This window comes from Anas acuta, chromosome 8, assembly GCF_963932015.1.
Source record: "Anas acuta chromosome 8, bAnaAcu1.1, whole genome shotgun sequence".
Taxonomy (NCBI): Eukaryota; Metazoa; Chordata; class Aves; order Anseriformes; family Anatidae; genus Anas; species Anas acuta.
Window position 1 is genome coordinate 22,757,890 of NC_088986.1, and position 20,148 is coordinate 22,778,037.

Below are 20,148 nucleotides of genomic sequence, written 5' to 3' on the forward strand. Positions count from 1 at the left end.
TCTGTTATAAAGCTGTCTAGGAAAGTGAGCCATTGTTGGACACATCACTATAATATTTTTATAGTTTCACTCTTAGATACATTCTCAGCTAGTTTAGTTTTGCAATCTGCTGAAGCTTAGCCAAGTTAAATTGTTTCTGCCCTCCCAGCACACACATCCCAGTCTAGCTAGAATTTCTTCCAGTTCTTTGCAGTGGAAGTTACTTCTGTGTATTTCTTCTGGAAACAACATGGAAATACGTATTGAGAAAAACGGGTCTTAGCTAGGCTTGGCCCTTTGTCCTTGTCTTAGGACACGATAAAGTGTTATCACAGGCATGTTTCTTACCTGAGTCAACCACATAATGTCCCTGTTTGCAATTCTCCAGCAAGTGCTCTGGATGCTAGACTTCATAGCTAGTTCTAACTATGGCTAAATGGAGGCCAGGCAGTCTTGCTTCATGTTGGCAGGTAAGGGACTGTGAGAGAATCCTCAGCTTTCTTCCTTTTGTGATTTATTTTGGAGTTTTGCTGTGGTTTATCTGTCAGTGTGAGGACATAAAGGAAGTCTAACACAACAGGAACAAGTCATAATCATTGTGCTTTTTTTGTTCTGACCACATAAAGAAGCTTGAGAGTGTTACTAGTCCTTAATTTAGAGTGTCATGAAGCAAGAAACTAAGAAAAGGTGAAACTTGACTGATGAGACTGCTGTAAATTAGAGTTGTGATGCAAATGAGAAAGGAGTTCACAACAGCAATAGTGAATAGATTATTCCTGCCATGTGGATAAATGAGCTGGTTAGATTGGAGGTCAGTCTTGTTTATGTACAGTATATATAAAACCTTGTTTTTCCTGTGATTTTATATTTTCCACTGGTGAAAAGAAGATTATCCCTGGGATCAGCAAATGCCAGAACAAATGCCAGCACAAAATAAGTGATAACTGATTAATTTCATATCACAGGTTACTCCAGTTGCTACACAGACTTGGTATGAGTGTTCTGTATTGATTAGACTCTATTTAGTTAAATTTTACCCTTTTATTTTTAGAAATCAGAGGAATGAAGAAGAATAAATGTCGATATTTATAAATTTCTGATGGAGTTTTAATTATTATTTTTTATTAGGAAACATTTTAATAGGGTTAATGAAAAACAACTGGAATTGAGGCTTCATTTCTGTTGCAGACGTGTCTATGAGAGATAACCAGACATTTCAGTTTGGGATATTTCCTTATAATAAATGTCCCAAAGGCATTGCTGACTAAACGGAGCATGCTGGTATCAGGCTTCTTTGAGACTTATCACATAGCATTGGTTGGTTTAATCTGTTTTGTTTTGTTTTGTTTTTCCTAGGAAAAAGAGAAGAAGTATATGCTTCCTCTGGACAACTTGAAAGTGCGTGATGTTGAAAAGAGCTTCATGTCTAGCAAACATATCTTCGCGTTGTTTAACACAGAGCAGAGGTAAGAGAATGTGCTGTTCTGCAGATAGTGCTATAAAGGTGCATCTGGCCAAGCATTTTAATAACTGGGAGTGCAGTTCTGGTATTTCCACTGTGTGGAGTGAACAAAGATCTTGATACTTTTGATTTATCTGCTTCCTTGCTGTTGCATAATCATGGGATGAAAGGTTAGTGTCCTCCTAGCCACTCGTGGGGTGAAACAGCTCCATGATTAGTCATCTAGTTTTTCTGTAGGGCTGAATAATCATCTCCTGATCCTATTCTTGTTTTGTTTGGCAATCTCCTAGGCTTACCAAAACATTCATGACTTCTGTACCTTGTGACAAGATTTAACTGGTGTAAATCACAAAAGTGTCATTGCTTTCCACTTTCTCCAGTGGAAAAAAACTTGCTTGCCTGTAATCTTCGGAGTCATTCTATTGTTTGTTTGGGTTTAAATACAGCTGAATGGAGAACAAATGAAATTCCTCTGCCTCTCTAATTCACAAGAATCTTTGCTTTGTAGTGTTTTGACTCACCCTTTTTTTCCAGACTCCATCCGCCGATTTAAGTGGTTTGGGCACTCTGTGGAAGCCTGCTGAGGGGGCACAGCTAATTCAGATAACTGTACACAAATAAGTCAAGAAAACATGAGAACAGGCAAACAAACAAACAGAAAATATGGTGACACGTATTTTCATTGATTTATTACTGAGGAAAAGAGTTACATTTGCAGCTAGCTTGGTGGAATTCCGTTTCAGCAGATGAGGTGCAAGTTCTAGAAATTATTTTTCAGGGAAATAAGTAAAATCACCTCTATTGGTAACATGAATCGATGCCATTGTTCTCCTCTTCTTGTCTGCTAAGTCCCTTCACACCCACTCCCCCCCTCAATCACCAAAGCAAGGCAATCCAGTCAGATGTTGCACAAGTTGATGAGGGCTGGATGTGGCTCCCTGCAGAGCCAGCTGTTGTTGCTCCCGAACTGGCCAGAAATAGTCCTTTCAGAAGCAAAGAATGCCCCTCCCTCCTGCACAGTAAAAGCAAAGGACAGGGCTTCTGGGCTGTCAAGTTTCTGCTGGCTCCAGAAGCATGAGGACGCAACGTGAGTCTCACTCTGAACTGCCCCGTGAAGGCTTTGCCTACATCTGCTGACATCTCAGCTAACCCACATGTGGACATTGTCTGCCAGAGAAATGCCCTTTGAAAGTATGTCTCTCAAATACTTGCTGGGAATAAGATTTCAAACACTTGACCACTTGTATTTCTGGAGCACAGAAAAACACTTGGAAAAACTGTTCATGTTTTGAAAAAGCTTATATGATCTTCAGATGCTGGAAAATAATGTAATTCAAGCTATTCTGCTATAGATACTCGTGAATCATCCCGCTATTGCATTTACTTCAGTCAAGAAAGATAACTTTGTCCTGGTGTTATAATCTGTTAATTATAGCTTGATATTTCTCCTTAGTTTGGTTAACGTTCAAATGCTTTCATCATCTTAAATATTAATCGCCGAACTGCTGTGAAAATCCAAGAGAAGCATTCATTTCCATTGGCAAATTTGGGATTTGGGGTGTTATATAGCTGTACTTTTGCTTTTTCTCCAGATCTTCATACTCACTGGACAGCAAGGATTTCAAAGTCAGATGTCTAAAATGTTTGCCATGTCTGCAATAACCCCGCCCGTTCGGGCTGTGAGCAGACCTTAAAGCGTCTGCAAGCTGCTCTAAAAACATCCTTCTATCTATATGGGCATGTTAAGACATGACAGCACAGTGATAAGATGACAAAATAACTGCCGTGGGAGAGGCTGTTGATGAGGACAGTCCTCCAGCTTGAAAGGAGGCAGAATTTGTTCTTGAAGAAGCGTTTATTGTTCTCATTACAACGGCAATCCCTCCGTTACTGTGAAACAGATGATTTTCTATTTTTCAAGATTTGCCTTCTTGCATAAACCGATGAAAAGAAGCTTAGTATCACTTTGCTTTCCCTGTCTCCCAAATTCATAGTTTGTGTCAGCAGAAGCAGGGATCTGTAAGGTCCCTTCCAACCCAAACCACTCTGATTCTCTGATACTGCAACTGGAGTGAAATGATCAACCCTCAGCTGGGGACTTGTGTGCCCTTTCCCCCTTTCCTAGGGAAACTGAAACATGGAAATGGTAAAAATCTGTTGAAGTAAGGAGCCTCGTCGTATTATTTTCTGCTGATGTATTGATCTGATTTCTGAATATGTAGGGGACTAAATATTGTTTGCTTTTCCAAAATTCATGTAGTAACTTAGTTTCTAGTTCCTTTTGAAAACCTAGTAATTGGGACAGAAAGCAGCTTTCTCTTTCGGAGTTTACTGACGGAGGGTTCTGGCTATGGAAATTTTTTACTAGTTAAGACGTAGGTCATTAAAGAACAAAGGCAAAATCATCTGCTCTGGCTTGATTGACAATAGCATGGAGATTATTCTCTATCTCTTTTTTCTGTAATCTATAGGGATTTTTTTTCTTTGACTGTGCAAACTTTCTTAGTGTTCAATTAAAATATTTTAATTTTCAAGCAAAGTCTCTGTCGGAGAAGAACTTTAATCAGCTTGTTCTCATTTTCATTCCCAGCCCCTCACTGCATAGGTATTTGCTGCAGCCATATGTTTCTGATACTGTACATTTCAATAGTTTCCTGGATTATGCACTGCATTTTTTCCATTTATGAAAACCTTTCCAGTTCTGAAATACAGTTACCAGGAAAATCCTCATTTCACTGCATAGAAGGAAAAACCATCTTGAGTCAGGAGGCTTGGGGATAGAGGCAAAAGGAAACTAACAGTATCTGTCATTTTGATTTACTGCAGAAGTCAACAGTTCTCTGACAGGAATCAAATGTGACTTGGTAATGTATAGTAAATGGAGACTGTGATGATTGATTTCACAGTGAAGATAAATTCTCATGAAACGAACGTAATTGCACGGCTATGAAAACCCTCCATTGTGAAATAATTAAATTATTTTCCTGTTACTTTCTAATTAAAATATAAAAAAAAAAAAAAGAAAAAGAAAAAGGAAAAGGGGGGATAAAAAAGAGAAACTTTGGTGTGAAATAAATACAGTATTGCTTAAAGAGCGGGGATGTGGTGGGGAGGGGTGGTTTAGAGTTTTGTTTTTTTGGCAAACTTAATTTATTTAAAATTGTTGAGTGGGTCTGTGTACTTATTTTATAGACACCAAGAAAGACCTTTGGAGATGGACTCCTCTAGTTCATTTACCATACCAGCACTGGGTATTAAAGCCAAGCACGTTAGAGCAAGTGCCCTTTGACTCCTTATTTGTTTTTGGCAGTGTCCATCTATGTGAATCTGCCCCTAAGCAACTGCAGTTGAGCTGCAGGGTGAGGCAGTATGTGTCTAAACCGAAGTCTGTCAAGAAAGTGAGTTCTCCTTTGTGCTGACCATCCTTTTCTCTTCCCTTTCTATCTCCACAATAAGCTGCTGGCAAGTCATTTAGACTGGAAAAGAGATCAAATGTAGTCGAAGTATTTGAAAATAACCATACTGTAGAAAAATTCTAATGCATGTGTGTTTTTTTTATTTGTTTTGGTTTTCTGCTCGCTCTTGTGAGAAGCGGAGTGATAGAAAGTACAATCATCCTTTTCAGAGCATGATTTTGAGAAATTTTGTGAAGGGCTTGAATCCTGGCTGTTCCTCTCTGTGCAGTAAGGATGCTGCCCTTGAGTACTGCCCAGTATTCCCAGAGGGCTGGAGCACCACTGCAGGAACCCAAGGACCGGAGCCAGCTCTTGAGACTCGTGCGAACACAAGACAGTTGGAGATTTTTCCCTGGTGGTGTGAGGAGATGAAGGGTGGCAGAATTTGTAGATGTAGCTGCTGATTGACTTTGCTAAGCAGAGCTAAGAATGGAGGGGAGAGGATTTTGTTGGCACATGCTTACGTACAGTAGGTTCACCTTTTGTGTCAGAACTGGTGGATGTGTGAGACTCTTGTGCAGAGTTCAAGAACAAACAAATCAAATTCTTCCCATCCTAGGAAATTTACTTTGCTTTTAGTATTTCCCTTTGCCTGTTCCTCATGTATTTCCCATAAAAAAATCCAGTGACTGGCACTTTTTCTTTTAAGTAAATACTATGGTTTGGGACAAGAACTATAGTCTTAAATGTGCCTCCCTTTAGGATCTGTGTAATGGTTGCTTATCCGTAGCCTTTCTTATGCAGGAAGCTCTGTTCAAGAAGATGGCATCAAGTCTCCTTGCTCTTCTACTTCTCTGCCCTGCCAGGATGCAGATGAAACAGAATAACCATGTTACCTTCCTCTCCTCTGTGGTTCAGTATCCTAGTAGGATGTGAGGAATGAATTCAAAGCCCAAAACCATTCCTCTGTTTGTCTTCACAAGAACAGGTCCCTGAAAATGAAACGCTCCTCAACAATTGTGAAGCGGTGTGACAGCTGCCATCCCTGCGTGAGAGCTGACTGTCGGGGCAGGCTTATTGGACAAACAGATCACTAATCTCAAAAACAGATGAATGCCAAGGGGCAAAGCCATCAAAAGAAAGCTTTGAGGGCACCCAATAGGACTGGAGATATAGCTGCCAGATGATAAATTTTAGCTACTGGCTCCCGAGCACACAGTGTCAGGAATCATACAGCCCAAGAAACTGCATTGTCTGCTAGGACCCAGGAAAGTACACTATGTCTACCGAGTGAGAGGTACGACAGTATTTATTTTGGGTACCTGTTGTTGGCTGAACGTTGCCCTAGAAGGGGATGATGGAGCATAAGTCTTCCCTGGGACTCCAAGTGCATTAGAAATTTAAGTACAGATTTTCTTCTTACAGACAAGAACTGGTTAACTGCTATGTGTCTATAAGGGAAATTGGGAAGGAGCCAAAATAAAGGGAACTAGTGAAAGGAGACCGGGTCAGGGAGGTGTTGGATGGAAGCCAGGCTAGAGAAAGCCTAAGATGAGATGTATGTTGGTTACTGTTTTTGAATTGCTAAGAAAGCTAAGCCCCAGGAAGAGCTGGACTGTGAGCTAGTCACAGCCCTCTCTGTTAGAAATGGAAGAAAGAGAATCTAGTTAAGTAAAAAAAAAACCCAAGCTACACAAATGAAATCAAGAAAAAAGCTGCTGAGGTTTGTAAACAAGCTATAAGAGCTGGGGAGTACGATATTTAAGAGTAGGAGAAATGCACAAACCTAAACAAGAGCTAGCCCTTGTGCCCCCAACTCTATTCCATTCAAAGTAAAATGAAATAAAATCTGGAATATTTCATTCTTGTCATTATTGAGAAGAATTCTTTGTATGATAAATAAAACAGGATGGTAGATAGGTGGTGCGAGTATTGAGGTCTAAAATTGGCATTACAGAGCAAAGGGTGGTGCTCAGGCAAAGAAACTGCAATGCCAAACCTGGATCTTAAATCTGGGGTGATACCTGAAGAAAATTCCCAAAGAGACTGAAACATCTGTGACATCTGAAACATCAGTGACACCTACCAGAGAGACAAGTGGTGTAAGCATGGGTCAAGTCATGGTAAAGGTGATTCAGCTTGCAGGACAACTCCTTGCTGGCTCACTGTGACCCCAAAAGGCCACCAAGGCCACCGCTGCCACATGCGTTGGAGCCGTGGACGTGCTCCCTCTGTGCATGGCGAGGCTCTGACAGCTGGGAGCAGCTTTTGTGTCTGTGTGGCCCGCAGGGCAGGTTCCAAAACAGGCTTCCATCCCCTACCACAAAAATGATCAAACCTTCTTCTCTAGGGAGTTACGGAATATTTTTGTGCCAGTTACTGCAGCTTTTGGCCTATGTGCTGTTAGTTTTGGCTGCGTTTCTGTTCTGGATTACATATAGAACTTCAGAAATTCCATTGTCCGGGGTTGGCTATATGCTAGGCAGCATCTTTTCTGTTCATTTTCACCTTAAACTTGTTTGTGTGTGTATTTGTGTGTGCAAACTTGAAAACATCCCTATACTTCTGGGAGACCGCTTACATGAGTTAACGGCAAAAACCTTAAGTGCTGCTATTTCATGGCATTGTCTCCGAGATGGTCTCTCTGGCTTTTCTGGATATTAAGAAAAAAGTCTTCGGAGACTTGTGTAATTAATTTTAATTAACATTCACATTGGACTGATCTGAAATGGCACGCCTTGATAGAAAATGTTAGTCATTGCTGTTAACTCATAGCAGATGGCCAGTTTGGGTTCTTTAAAATATGTGATTTACAGAGCCTCCAGTAGAGCTCTCTCACAAGAAAAATAGCGCACACAGTCAGACCTGCTGCTGCAGAATTACAGGTGGCTAAATGGTACGCTGAGACTCAGGTTAGACAAGTGGAGCAGCCCATTAAAAAAGCAGAAGATACACAGTGGAGTTTCATTCGGGGTTATCTTTCTCAATTGTGCACATATATTTGCAGTGCCTGGATTTTGTTATTTTCTCCATTTTTCGCTTTAGGTGACTAATTACCAAGCCCATATTCTGTGTGATTTAATTTTCAGTCAAATCAAAGCTAAGTAAGGACTGAATCTTCTGCATTTGTTGTGGAATAAAATTGGGCCAATTTGCATTTGGTTCCAGATTTGGTGTTCATTTTAATTTGGCATGCGTCCTAATAAAAGATCAGACACTCACCAAAAAAGGATTTTGGGTGATGAGCACAATTGTTTGTAATCCCCATGAAGGCAGATAGTGATGTGTCTTTCAGTCTGTGAGTAGTTTTGCTCACCTCAGTGTCACCATTTAAGTTCAATGTGTTTTGTGTTCTTCGCAGGATTAAAGTTAAATTGGCTTAAAGGCACCACTCTAAAAAAACAATAATATTCTTGCTCTCTAATTGCAGTTCTGTCTCCTCCTATATATTGGCAGGTTTAGGGGCATCTGCATTAAATCTTGGTTTGTTTTCTCTCTCTTAAAAAAAAAAAAAATATATATATATATATATATAAATATGTATATATAATAATAATAACCTGTACATAATAATATAGCTTTGTCTACTGAAATATTCCAGATCCAACCCAATCTAAAAGCTATGTATATGTGGATATGTGTTAATTTATGTGCATGTATATCAACTGGATTTGTGATGTATATACAGTAATTGCCTTTAAATTTTTTCCAGGTTTGTTGAAGCTAAATACTTAATCTTACCTTGGTATTGAGAAGTTACAAAAGCTATTTTATGTCTTGAGGTCTAGCACTTGTTCAGACAGCAAACAGTTTTGATGTGCAGTCACTGCAGGGGGAACCAGCAGGTGTTGAGTCCACTGTAGTAGACGTCCAGAAAGCTCTTTGTGATATCCACTTCACAGTAATTCCCCTGTTGGTCCTGGATCCTACAGCTTTGCTTTTACATACACAATTGAACCTTCCCTATGCAGCGTTGACAAGCCAGGGTTTGGGACTAGTGGGACAGGAATCTCAGTAACTCACCACTGGGCTCAGTGCTCAGTCTCATCTGGCACTCCTGTTCCTTTGTGGATGCTTTCAGATGCCTTATTCTGTTACAGCTTGTTCTTTAGGATTATTCTGTGATGGGAGGGGTTAAAGAAGCAGCTATGCACAATGTAAAGGCCGTTTCTGCATTAGATACTTTGCTTTGGACCCTGAAATATATGGGGGAAAGGAATTCAGAGTGCTGGAAACAAAGCTAATGGTAAAGTGAAGTTGTACAGCTGGGTGTCTGCTGGGCGCTCAGGTAATGGGTCTCTAGACTCTGGTCTAGAAAAGACGTGTTCCGAGGAGGGAACCATCCCAGAATCAGAAATGACATTTTTAGTCCACTTAGTTACTCATCACCGTGAGCAATTGTGTTGTGATTTTTCTGGAACGCACATCTTGAGGCCTGTGTATTTAGGCTACAGCAAAACCTGCAGACAACAAATAGTAATCGTGTGTATTTTCCACTCTTGGAGGGGGAAGTATTTTAATCTCTAGTAAGGCAGCTATAGGTTTATTTTCATGTACCGTACAGGATATTCAATTACGATGATGAGACTCCACAGGAGGAAGCCACATAGGTAGGTGTGGTGCATGCATGTAGCTTTGCACACAGCTCCCCTGTTTGTCTGCTCACATTTAAAAAAATGTTAAATATCCAAGGGAAATGTGGCATGCAGATTGCACGACGAGGCATATTCCCATTTATTGTATCTGTTTTCTTTCTTCAGTCCCTGAGCTTTAAAGTCTCCTGAATTTCAACAGGGCTTGTATGGCTGCGAGTTCTTTTTTGCTTCTTGGTATCCTGTATTATATCACTCTTGCAAAAGTATGTGGCTGCTGTAGAGATGACAATGGGAGTGTGACCTCACTGTTCCATATGGAGTAAGTAGGTGAGGGCTGAGTAGTAACTGTTCCCCTGCGCTGCCTATCTTCAGCAGCTTTAAAAAGTAGAAGGCAGAACAAAACAGAAAAGTTGAGTTGTTTTCAAGAACGTTTTTACAGCTTTCCATGAGATGCCAATGGCTTCCTAATGAGTAAAACATGTTAATGCGCTTTTTGTAAGATTCCACTAGTAACAGAAAAAGGACAAACTCTCTTCAGGAGTTGCTTTGGCTTTTTTTCCTTTGAAAAGTTCCTGTGCCTGTCAGCCTTTCTGGAAGAAAGAAAGGCAAAGGAAGTCTAGTAGCAAGGGAAGCTGCTTTGGGAAGCACACATCCATCTACCTGCCCTAATGCAAGCTTCCTTGGGAGCTCCAGCTCGGAGCAGATGCTGTTTAGCTCTTCATTTATGCTGCAAAGCTGAAACCTGTGTTGCTTTGTGATGGTTGCAGAGCTCTCAGACACTGCAGGGAGAGAGGCTTAGGAGGGCTGGAGACATTGAGCAGCGTGGTCATCAGGTGCCCCTAGACCAAGGAAAGCTCCTGATATACATGGAGACAGGAATGCAGGGCTGCCAGCTCTCCTGTGTTGGAAGTGGCCAGCTGAAAATCCCATCTCACACAGCTACGCTGGCTGTAGCAAGTCACAAAACGCCAAGAAGTTTGATACATAACACAACAATTCTGAAAAAATGTTGTCACAAGCTGGTGTCAAGTTGTTTTGCTCTCACAGATAAGTATTTTTGGAACTTTCCTATCACAATGTTTTATGGCTTTTATGTGCTCTATTGTTATTTTTAGTCATCTTTTCAGAGGCTACCCTTTTGCCATTTCAGCTTCCCTTTCCTTCAGAGTTATAGCTGCTTAGTTAACTTAGCCAAAAAACTTATCTCAGTAAGAGTTTCTTCTAACGATAAATTAAGCTTTTTTTTTTCTTTTTTTTTTTCTGGCGATTTCATTTTGCTCCTCTTTTTGTTTTCATCAAGTCCCTTCTTTTATGCAGTAAATGTTGATTCAGAGCTCCACAATATTTTAAATCGATTAAAATTCAAGTGTTTTGTCATCGATTCAAGATAACAGCACCTGAAGAGGTTGTCCAGGTCCCCCTTTGCTTTAACGCATGATTATTGTGTTTGGAGTCAGAGGAGAAGGTTTAATTTTAAATTTCTAATCAATAGAAAATCCATAGAGTTTTTAATCATTCATTCTGCCAGTGGCTTTGCCTAAGCTATGGGACGTGATTTGTGCTCTGGTTCCTCCTGGCAGGAAACACAGCTGTGCTGCCCTGCATGGCACTGAAACGTGCCCAGGGGACATCCCCAGCCTGGATGCTCAGGGAATGGTGCAGGGCTTTGTGCTGAGCACACCTGCCTGCCTGCTTGGGTGCAGCCATTGCATTGTGAGAGTTGTCACTGATGTCAGGAAATCCCAGTGTGTCCATTAGTGCTTGTAGGTTTAAATGCCATCTGTATTTCCCTGTATTTGCAGGTGGGTGTGCTCTGGTTGCCATACTGTGGTTTCACGACTGCTAATTTTGTGTGTTGGTGTGATGGTGTCTTCATGCTCAAACATGAACTCCTACCATTCAATAATTTTTTTTCTACGCATGTTTTTCTTGAGAGTGCCCCTAAAAAGCAGGGCTAGGAGCTGTCTGGTGCTACTGGTAGTAGGGGAGAAGAAATACTGTGAAGAAATTCAGTAACTACATCAAGTCAGGTGTATTACAGAAGCATGAAGATGAAATCCCACCAGACCCTGAATGCTACAGAAATGTATTTAGGCAGTGATGCTAATAGCTTTATCTCCTGGTTCTATAGGGTATTCACACTTTTTTCTCAAAATACATGGCACAAATCACCACTTCAATTGCATAATGAAACTAAAGAACCGCTGGTTGTTGCTGGTTTTGAAGGTTAAGTAACCTCTATCAACATCTCTTTCCACCCTCAACTTTCTCTTCTCCATAGCTTGCTACGGAAAGAAAACAGTCTTGTTGCAATGGAAGATTGATTCTTGTGCAGCTTTTAAGATCTAGCAAAATGTGGTTTCATAACCTTTGTCAGCTAAGCTTGTGGCCTTTCCTAAAAAGACTGTTGGCTGACAAATTTATAGCAATCTGGTCTGTATATAGACTATGAATTCGGAAACTAATGGCTAAACCGTAAGGGGAAAATCTGTTCTGTTTATTGGAGAATTTACAAGTACCACCTTCCTACATATTCTGTATTTTTCCTTCTTTCTCTTTTCTTCCATTAAGTGATTCCCTATTCATAATGCTTATATTTATCTAATTCTATTAATGACTTGCAATAGGTATTATTTAAACATGTCCCAGTTTTCTTACTGCTATGGCAGACATGAGAGGGGTTTAAAAAAATGTCTAAATGTCATTGTTTTCTTTCCCCTTTTACCGATGATGTCTAACAGCTAAAAAGGGTCCTCTGAAAGGACCTAACTTGGGAAAAAGTGGCATCCTTAATTGTTCTGATACTTGTTGGTTACAGCAGCAATTGGTGACAAGACGCGTAGTTCTGTTGGCATGTCGTATGTGTTTGTCCTCTGCATCACAACAGTCTTTCTTTTCCTAAATGGACCTTATTTTGGAAAAAGCTGGAAAATTGATTTTAAGTAATTTCACGGTACTTTCAGATGATTATTATTTCCAGAACTGTGCTGTAGCTTTCTAAGATATTTTTAAGTACTCCATGTAATTATTAAACAAGCACCTGTCTCATAAACTCTGTTGTCCAAAACAATTACCAAGTCATTTCTGATCCCAAAGGATTTTTAATTTAAAATGCTGTGTGCATGATACAGACTTGTAAAATTCTCATTTTACAATGTGGTGCTCTTTGTTCTAGGAATGTTTACAAGGATTACCGTTTCCTTGAACTAGCCTGTGACTCCCAAGAGGAGGTGGATAGCTGGAAGGCATCTCTGCTACGAGCCGGTGTCTATCCTGATAAATCCTCAGTAAGTTAAACAGCTCACTAGTTTTCCAGTAGCTGCTCTGTTTGAGTCAGAAAAACAATCATATCATCTGGGAAAACACAGTGTCTGCAGATTTCTCAAGAAATTGTAGCCTTTTCACTGAACTCTTATGTGGTAACTTTTAAATATAATGAAATACCTTAAGAACAATTTGTGTGTCAAACCTCAATATAAAAAAATTCCAAAATGTTATTCATTGGAACTGCGTAGTAAAAGCGTTGAGCAAATCGGATTTTTCTGAGCTTCACTGTTTCTATGAATGTCTTCTAAGGTAAAGAAGTTTATTCCTGCAAGCTCTGTATTACAGAACTGACAGAGGCATTCCAGGCAATCATGTATATTTATTTTACTGATTCACTGCATGTTTTTGTGTATGAAACACATGCTAAACCTTTCCAAAGACTGTTTTACTCTGCTAATCATGTGAAGCAAATTGAACAGGAAATAGTCTTTAAAAAAAAAAAAAAGAAAAACACAAAACCAAAAACCACCTCTATTAATTACACAGAAAAGACAGAAAGTTGGGAAATGGACTATGCCCAACTATCATTTCATATTTCTTGGATTTCGTCATTTTTGTGTTTGCTCGTTTATATAAGCCTGGGAGGAGTTGGCGCTGTTCCTGAGGCCCAGCTTCCTCAAATGCCCATAGAGCCGAGGACATAGCAATATGGACTACAGCACCAGACCCAGATCTTGATGTTGAATAGCAGAGCTGCTTAAAGACCATTCAGACTCCAGCTACTCCATTTTATGGATAAGGTTTCCATTTTGAAAGGCCTTTGCTGTTCATGATAGATCTGCAGTAAACACGTCTTTTTCTCCAAGTTCTGGAACTCCCAGGGGATCCAATCAGTGTGTAAGGGGGGTTCCTCATTTTTGGATTTCTTTAAAATAATTTTGAGCTTTGTGCTTGAGTGGTTTGAGATGAATTTTTTCTTCAGTGTTTTTCTCTATTGCTGTTCACCTCAGCTTTAATACTGAGTGAAGGTTTGAGGAGATGTATCCAGAGAGAAGTCTGACTTTAGCCAAAAATATGTCAGTTGAGCTTTTGAAAGTTTCCCCAATACATGGTTCACCTTTTTTTCAGTAAGTCCACTGGGTACCTTCAGGGGAAGATCTAGTCTGGGAAATGATGTTTTGATTTTGATGGAATTTTTTCCTGTTCCTGCTTGTTTCCTATGGAAAGTCTAGGTCCCTTGAGCCCAGGCTGCTGCGATGTCTTCCATCTTCTTTGTCTCTCTCTTCCTCATGCCTCCCTTATACTTGTGATACCTCCATGGTTTCCAGTATAATTCTGCAGAATTCTGCTATTTATGCACCAAAGCAACTCTCAGCTTTCTCTCTTCATACCAAGTTTTAAGGCTACCAACAAAAGCTAAATCAGAGAATCCTTGAACTACTGGCTTCTCCAGTTACTGTAGGAATGAACAGTGAGGATGATAATGATGATAATTAAACAGGTGTCCTGCTCAATTTACATTTCACCTATCAAATATCTCAGGTTTTACCTTTTTTAAATACATGAATGTATTTTTGATGACTCTTCAGTATATTGCCTGTCCCAGTAGATCTGTTCTTAGATAAGACCATCAGAAGTCATTTTAGAAGGTTTAGTTATGAGAGGTTATCTAATTTTTTGCTAAGATCAAAATACTGCGTTTTGTTTTCCTGCTCAGGTTATGATGTCAAAAAAGCTGATTTAATCTTGTGTTCTGTGACATATTTGTCACATATCTGATGCTTTATCGATTAAAAAAAGGGCACACTGGTTGGGTTTCTAAACTTCTGTCCTCTTGACCCTTTCTCCCTGAAAATATTTTATACTCAAAGTAAGTTTTCTGAATAACTCTCATTGTTTTTGTTTAAAGTTAGTTTGTCAAAGCACTCTTAGATACAAGACAAAAGTCTTCTTTGAAAGACAAAAGCAGGGGGGAGTCAGAATTCAGTTCTTCTCTGAGCCAGAGTTATCTTTACATCAGAAAAAGAGTGACTAGCATTGTTCCAAAACCCTATAGTTTGAAATGCATCCAGTAGTCTATTAAGCTGTGCAGGAAAGATCCCTCATCCTGCTCCAGTCTGGCAAAGGATTTTGTTCCTACAGGACTCTAGGTCCAAACGCACGCTGAAAGTCTGCTCTTAACGTTCTGAGTTTTGTAAAGCAAAAGCTCCAAGGCCCAGGGTACCTTGGAAACTTCATCCAAACTTTTCATTAAAATCATATGCCTGCTCCTCAGTTCCCCATCTTCCCCTGACGATATAAAATAGTTTTAGAGACACCCACCAGTCTTTTATTCTCCTTCGAAGATTTAGAGACCCCGTTTTCATCTAAGAGGCGCTGCCAGGAAATGGCAGCAACTTGTGTTTGCTGCAGTCCTTCCCCGCAGCTTTGCAATCCCAGCGTTAAAAAGGCACGGAGGGACCCCAGCCCCTTCCCGGCTGACCTCCTCGCTCTTTTTCCCGTGTGAGTTACAGCTGGTAACTCCGACTCTCCAAGGCTTTGGCACCCGAAGTAGAAAAATTGCTGCTTAGAAATGAAAAAGAGATTAATAGTGCTGTAAACCTGGAGGACTGCAGTGGCGAAGCTGGCCTGCTTTCTGTAACTGCCAGAGCAGCGTGCACAGCCCGGAGCCTGAAGGGAAGCTGTGTGCTTTCATTACCAGCTCCGCCGCTCGTGTGCGGGAGCACCGATAGAAAACCCGACGCGCTCGCCCCTAGTTGGGTTCCTTCTGCGGTGGCAGGAAAAGTAGGAATTTGTCACCAAATTAGAGAGATTTGTTCTGAATTCTCACCAGGAAGAAATCTCTCAGCTAAGAATATTCCTTTTCCTCTTGTTTTTCTAGTAGTGCTGCTTAAAAGTGTCTGACGACAGTGGTAATGGGGCTCAGGCCATGCTGCCACTAATGGGAATTCCCCAGTACTAATGTGATGCTGTAAGCTAAGGCTAAGATTGACTTTTATTTTTTCTTTGTGCCTAAACAAAACTCATTAAAATATTAAAAATTACAGGCAAATATTCCCCCATTCCCCCATTTCCTTGCTTCCTTCTGCCTGCGTTCTTTGCCCTTCTGCACAGAGACGCGTGCTCACACTCATGTGCTGCACTCCTATGTTCACTCTCTTGTGAACTTATCTTTAATCACCCCTCCAAGTTTCTCTGTGAGTCCCCGAATTCTTTTGCACTTTGCCAAGTCACCACTTTCCCCCAGGAGATTTGCTTTTGTCAGGACGTGGGCTTTGACAGCCACCCGGATAGCAATGAATCAGTGTTTTTATTTTTCCGAGCCATATGCAAGTCAGCTTGCTTGATATAAATCACACTGTGGCCAATTCACTTTGAAACGGGATATCCATTTACCAGCTGACTTTACTGCTGGCTTTCTCTATGGATGCATCCAAACCTCCTTTTTGAAAAAATGACTACAACTTTGTGACTAACCTTTCCAGACTGTATTTCTCAACTGTAGGCTGGTGTTTGTTTTGGCTGACTTCCCACTGTATAATATACACTGTTCGTGCCAGCTCATGGCAAAGCTCACAATTAAAAATAAAAAAAAAAAAAGGCACAGATGTTCGTCGTAACTTGTAACTTGTTCTGCACACTCTACCTTGCTAGCACTATCCATTCTTTTCCCCTTTTTCCCTAATTTCACCTCCTCCTTACTTTCACTGCTCATCTAAACGTACAACATTTGCTTTTTAAAAAGCTTTGGATCGGGAAACTTTCCATTCATTGGCGTGTCGTAGGGAGTAGCTGTCGTGAAAGGGTAAGCAGACACGTTTAGGGGGTTGCTTTGCGTACTGGAAGTTCAGCGTTACCAGTGCACGAAAATCCTGCTGGCTTTGGTCCCATCCCTAGATCATTTCAGGCCTTGTTTTCCTCTCCCTTGTATTAGTGTCCACCGACTTCCCTGGAGCTGCTCCTGATTTACACTGGAGGAAGCAAAAGTGGAATCAGAATGTTTGTGTAGAGAGGAAATTTTGAAAAACAGTGTGAATTTACAGCTTCGCTGAGCATTTTAAATCCTTCGCAAATGTCCTGCGCTCCCTGGAAGCTGTCTAACGAAAGGATTCAGCGAATGTTCTTTGAGTCAATTCATTTGGTTTGAGCCATTTCCAGAACTGTGCGAGTTCGACGGAATGTATGTAAAATAAATGTATCTAATATTTCTTTTTTTTTTCCCTCTTTCCTCCTTGCTGCATCCTGCAAAGGGGAACAACAGAGTAAGTTCTTTGTCCTTTTACAAAATCCTTTTGTGTCCTGTCTCAAGGGTTTTGCCATAAAAATCAGTTTATCTTTTGTTTCACACAACTGTTGCCTGCGTACTCTTAAGAGCAAACTCCTGTTAGAAATGTGGGTACAAAAGTGTCTATTAATAGAGCTTCAGTTTAATTTTGGGGGAAGGAGATGTGTTAAGTGGTGCTGAGTGTTGTTTTCGAAGGCATTTCAGTAAGAACGGGACTATAAAACAGTATTGGGACCAAAGATTATGAAGGTATAGTAATAAAGACCTTCTGAGGAAAGGTTACTACAGTCTGATGAAACTCATTACAGCTGGATTTTTTGACCATACATCAAAGCTTGTATTAATGGGCAGTTATAAAAACCCAGCACTAAAGTCTTAAATAACAGATTTGCTGGCGTTGTTGGCTAAGCTGAACTAGATCAGTGTACTGGCTTTGAAGGTGCCTTAAAATGGATGGAGGAGGGTGGGGTCAACATTTGACTTGGCTTCTAGACCCTTGATGTGTTCCAGCTGGACAGCAGCAGAAGGGTGTGGGGTGTGGAGAGGGAGAGCTGAAATATGCATGGTAGGTTTTTTGAAACTAAGCAGCACATAAAAAGACAGTTTTGCTGATGTTGATCTGATAAACTAATAATCAAGCAGTTCCCAGGGTTTGTACGTTTTGTGCCATTTTTACTTGAGTGTAAGAATGGAAATTTCACATCTCACACTTTGGAATATGCGGCAGAGAGAGTTTGTCATACCACGGAAAGAAGTTACACAGCTTTTGTGCTTTTTTTTCTTTCCTGTTGTGGTTTATTAACCCTTAGGAGGATGTGGCTGGAGCATCAGAAGATGCTTTGTAGCAAATGCTGAAGCTGGCCCCTGAAATATTGTCTGTGGTGTCTTGTCGTGAGCTTGTAGCATTTCTCAGGTATTTGGGGAAGACCCAGGTGGGTTTTAAAAGCTCTGAAGGTCTGAGAATTTGTCTGGTTTGAATTTTTATGTTTTAACCACTTTTTGACTGCTGCTGTCTCCATGGTAACTGGGCTTAGAAGCACCAAAAATCTGCGTTTTGTTGGCCGGCCTGCCTGAGAGAAGGGGCTTTTGGTGTTGGGTGGGGAGAGGTTAGGAGAAGTGGTGCGTTGATGGCGTGGAGAGAGGGACTTCAGGTAGCAGTGGTGTGAAATATCAAGGTAATGTTTGTGATGTTTCTTTATGGTAAAGCTGACTTAAGGCTTTGCTGCTGCAGTAGATGCTGAGCTGATCTCCTGCTGAGAGATGTTAGGCTGTGCGTGGTCTGTCAAGGGAAATGGGCATACGTGGGGCACCAGACATCTCCTGGGGCTGGCAGAAACTAAACCTGGAAGCCAGGACTCAGGTGGACAAGCTCTGTTCACCAGAGACCTGAGCTATGGGGTGCTCCAGGGAGGTCAGGACAAGTAGCATCTGATCTGGAGTTAATTGGTAGCAAAAGGCAAAATACATATATACAAGTGTAGGAGAAACCTGTGAGATTTGAGGTGTGGTGGAGCTGTTTGCTCTCCTTTCACTCTGAGCAGTTCTTGATGTGGGCTCACAAATAATTCCCTCTCCAGGCTGGGCTGTCAGCCAGAAGGTAACTCCAAAGCAAATCTCCATGAAAGCCATCCTGATCTTTCTTTCGGACCGAGATCCTTGTGGGGGATCATTGTATCCTCATCTGTGTCCCCTCCCTTCTTTCACACAAGTCGTTCATGCTCAGTTCTGGAGTTTACGTATCCCAGTTAGGTGGGTAAAATTAAAGGCAGCTGCCTGTGGGGACTCAAATCCCAAAGACACCTTCAGACTTCTTCTGAGACTAGCTGCATGGAAAATGAAATGGGTAAATCTGAGAGGTGGTAAAAGAGTTTGAAGAGGGATTGGGAGAAGAGAGGAGCGGCAGGTTGTGGATCATGGTGGTTCTCAAAGCTGCGTCATCTTTCCTTGCTGTGCTGGTACAGATGAACAGGGCACCTAGCAAGGCTTTAACCCTCCTACTCCTGTTGCCTGGTGCCATTCACGCTGGGTCATGTCATATGTAAAGATCTCATGGTGCTGCTTTTGTGCCTCTGCCTTTAGCTTTGCCTCTTAGATTCGCAAAAGTAAAAATAAACATTGGAGTAACAAGTTCCTAAGAAAAAGCAGGGGGAGGGAAGAGAAGAGGGTTTATAGTCATCGGTGGACTACTAATCATTTTTATTTTTACTTTTTATTGTTGCAGTCATTAACGTAAGTGAGATTTCTCACATGGTTAAAAATAAATACATCTTCAAAAGCTTTGTTGGATCGGATCTGTAGAAGGGGTCGTTTGGAATGAGGTAATGGAGACCTACCTCATTCAGCAAGCACATGTTGGCAAGCCACGGCTCGCTAGCGTTTAAACTGAACTCTGCTCCGCAGTCCTGCGCAGAGGCGGGACAGGCAGAGCGCCGGGCAGAGCCCTGAGAAGCTGTTTGTAGTTCAGTCCAGATGCTGAAGATGCTGAGTGTCTTTATCTTTGCGAATTTGCTTCCTCCCCTGTGCATTTTCATCACCTTAATTTAAAAACAAAACAAAAGCCACCAGCCCTCCAGAGCCTGCTGTTTAAAAACATCAACAAAACCTACAACATTCTCATAAAGGTAATGAACATTTACATGATGAACATTTGAATGTTTACAGATTGCAAGGTTAACCAGATGCTGTGTCCTCCTGAAATTTTGATTTACCACTTAAGTCCCTAGGATTTGGAATCAACAACCACAAGATAAACAAAACCCCAAGGTGACACATTTTAATATAAAGAGTTCACCTTTCTTTTAGCATCCTTGAAACCTGTATTATCACTTCTGTTTAATTTAAAGGATCCAGCTCTTCAATGCTGAGGTCAATCTTGAGAAAATTTAACTTAAAAATTCAAAAATCTGATTAAACTGTATTTTTCGGATCAAAGACTTCAAAATTTTGCTAATTATTTTGAATTACTGTGCTTGCTGATACCCTTTACAAAGCACGTAGAACCGAAGTATCCATATAACATATCTGCATCTTGCCTAGTAGAGTTGTCACAGTGTGGATACCACCCAGCACATTGAGCGTTCATCTAATATAAAGTCAGTATAGTTTGGATTGAAATTTCTCCTGAGAAAAACAGAATTCCCTTTGAAAAGAGAAGGAAAGTACTCT

At 40.9% G+C, this 20,148-nt stretch overlaps 1 protein-coding gene across 11 annotated transcripts in view; it reads left to right on the forward strand.

Annotated features, from left to right (window-relative positions):
* DNM3 (dynamin 3) overlaps positions 1-20,148 on the forward strand; it is a 182,154-nt gene that overhangs the window by 112,789 nt on the left and 49,217 nt on the right. For 9 of the 11 annotated variants that reach the window (XM_068690741.1, XM_068690740.1, XM_068690738.1 and 6 more), the window contains 2 exons: positions 1,336-1,445; positions 12,607-12,718. In XM_068690741.1, coding sequence (XP_068546842.1) covers positions 1,336-1,445; positions 12,607-12,718 — 222 coding nt within the window. Of the gene's footprint in view, positions 1-1,335; positions 1,446-1,975; positions 4,430-12,606; positions 12,719-16,948; positions 16,961-20,148 lie in introns of those variants that run through there. The other 2 variants (XM_068690751.1, XM_068690746.1) reach the window with 2 other exon arrangements.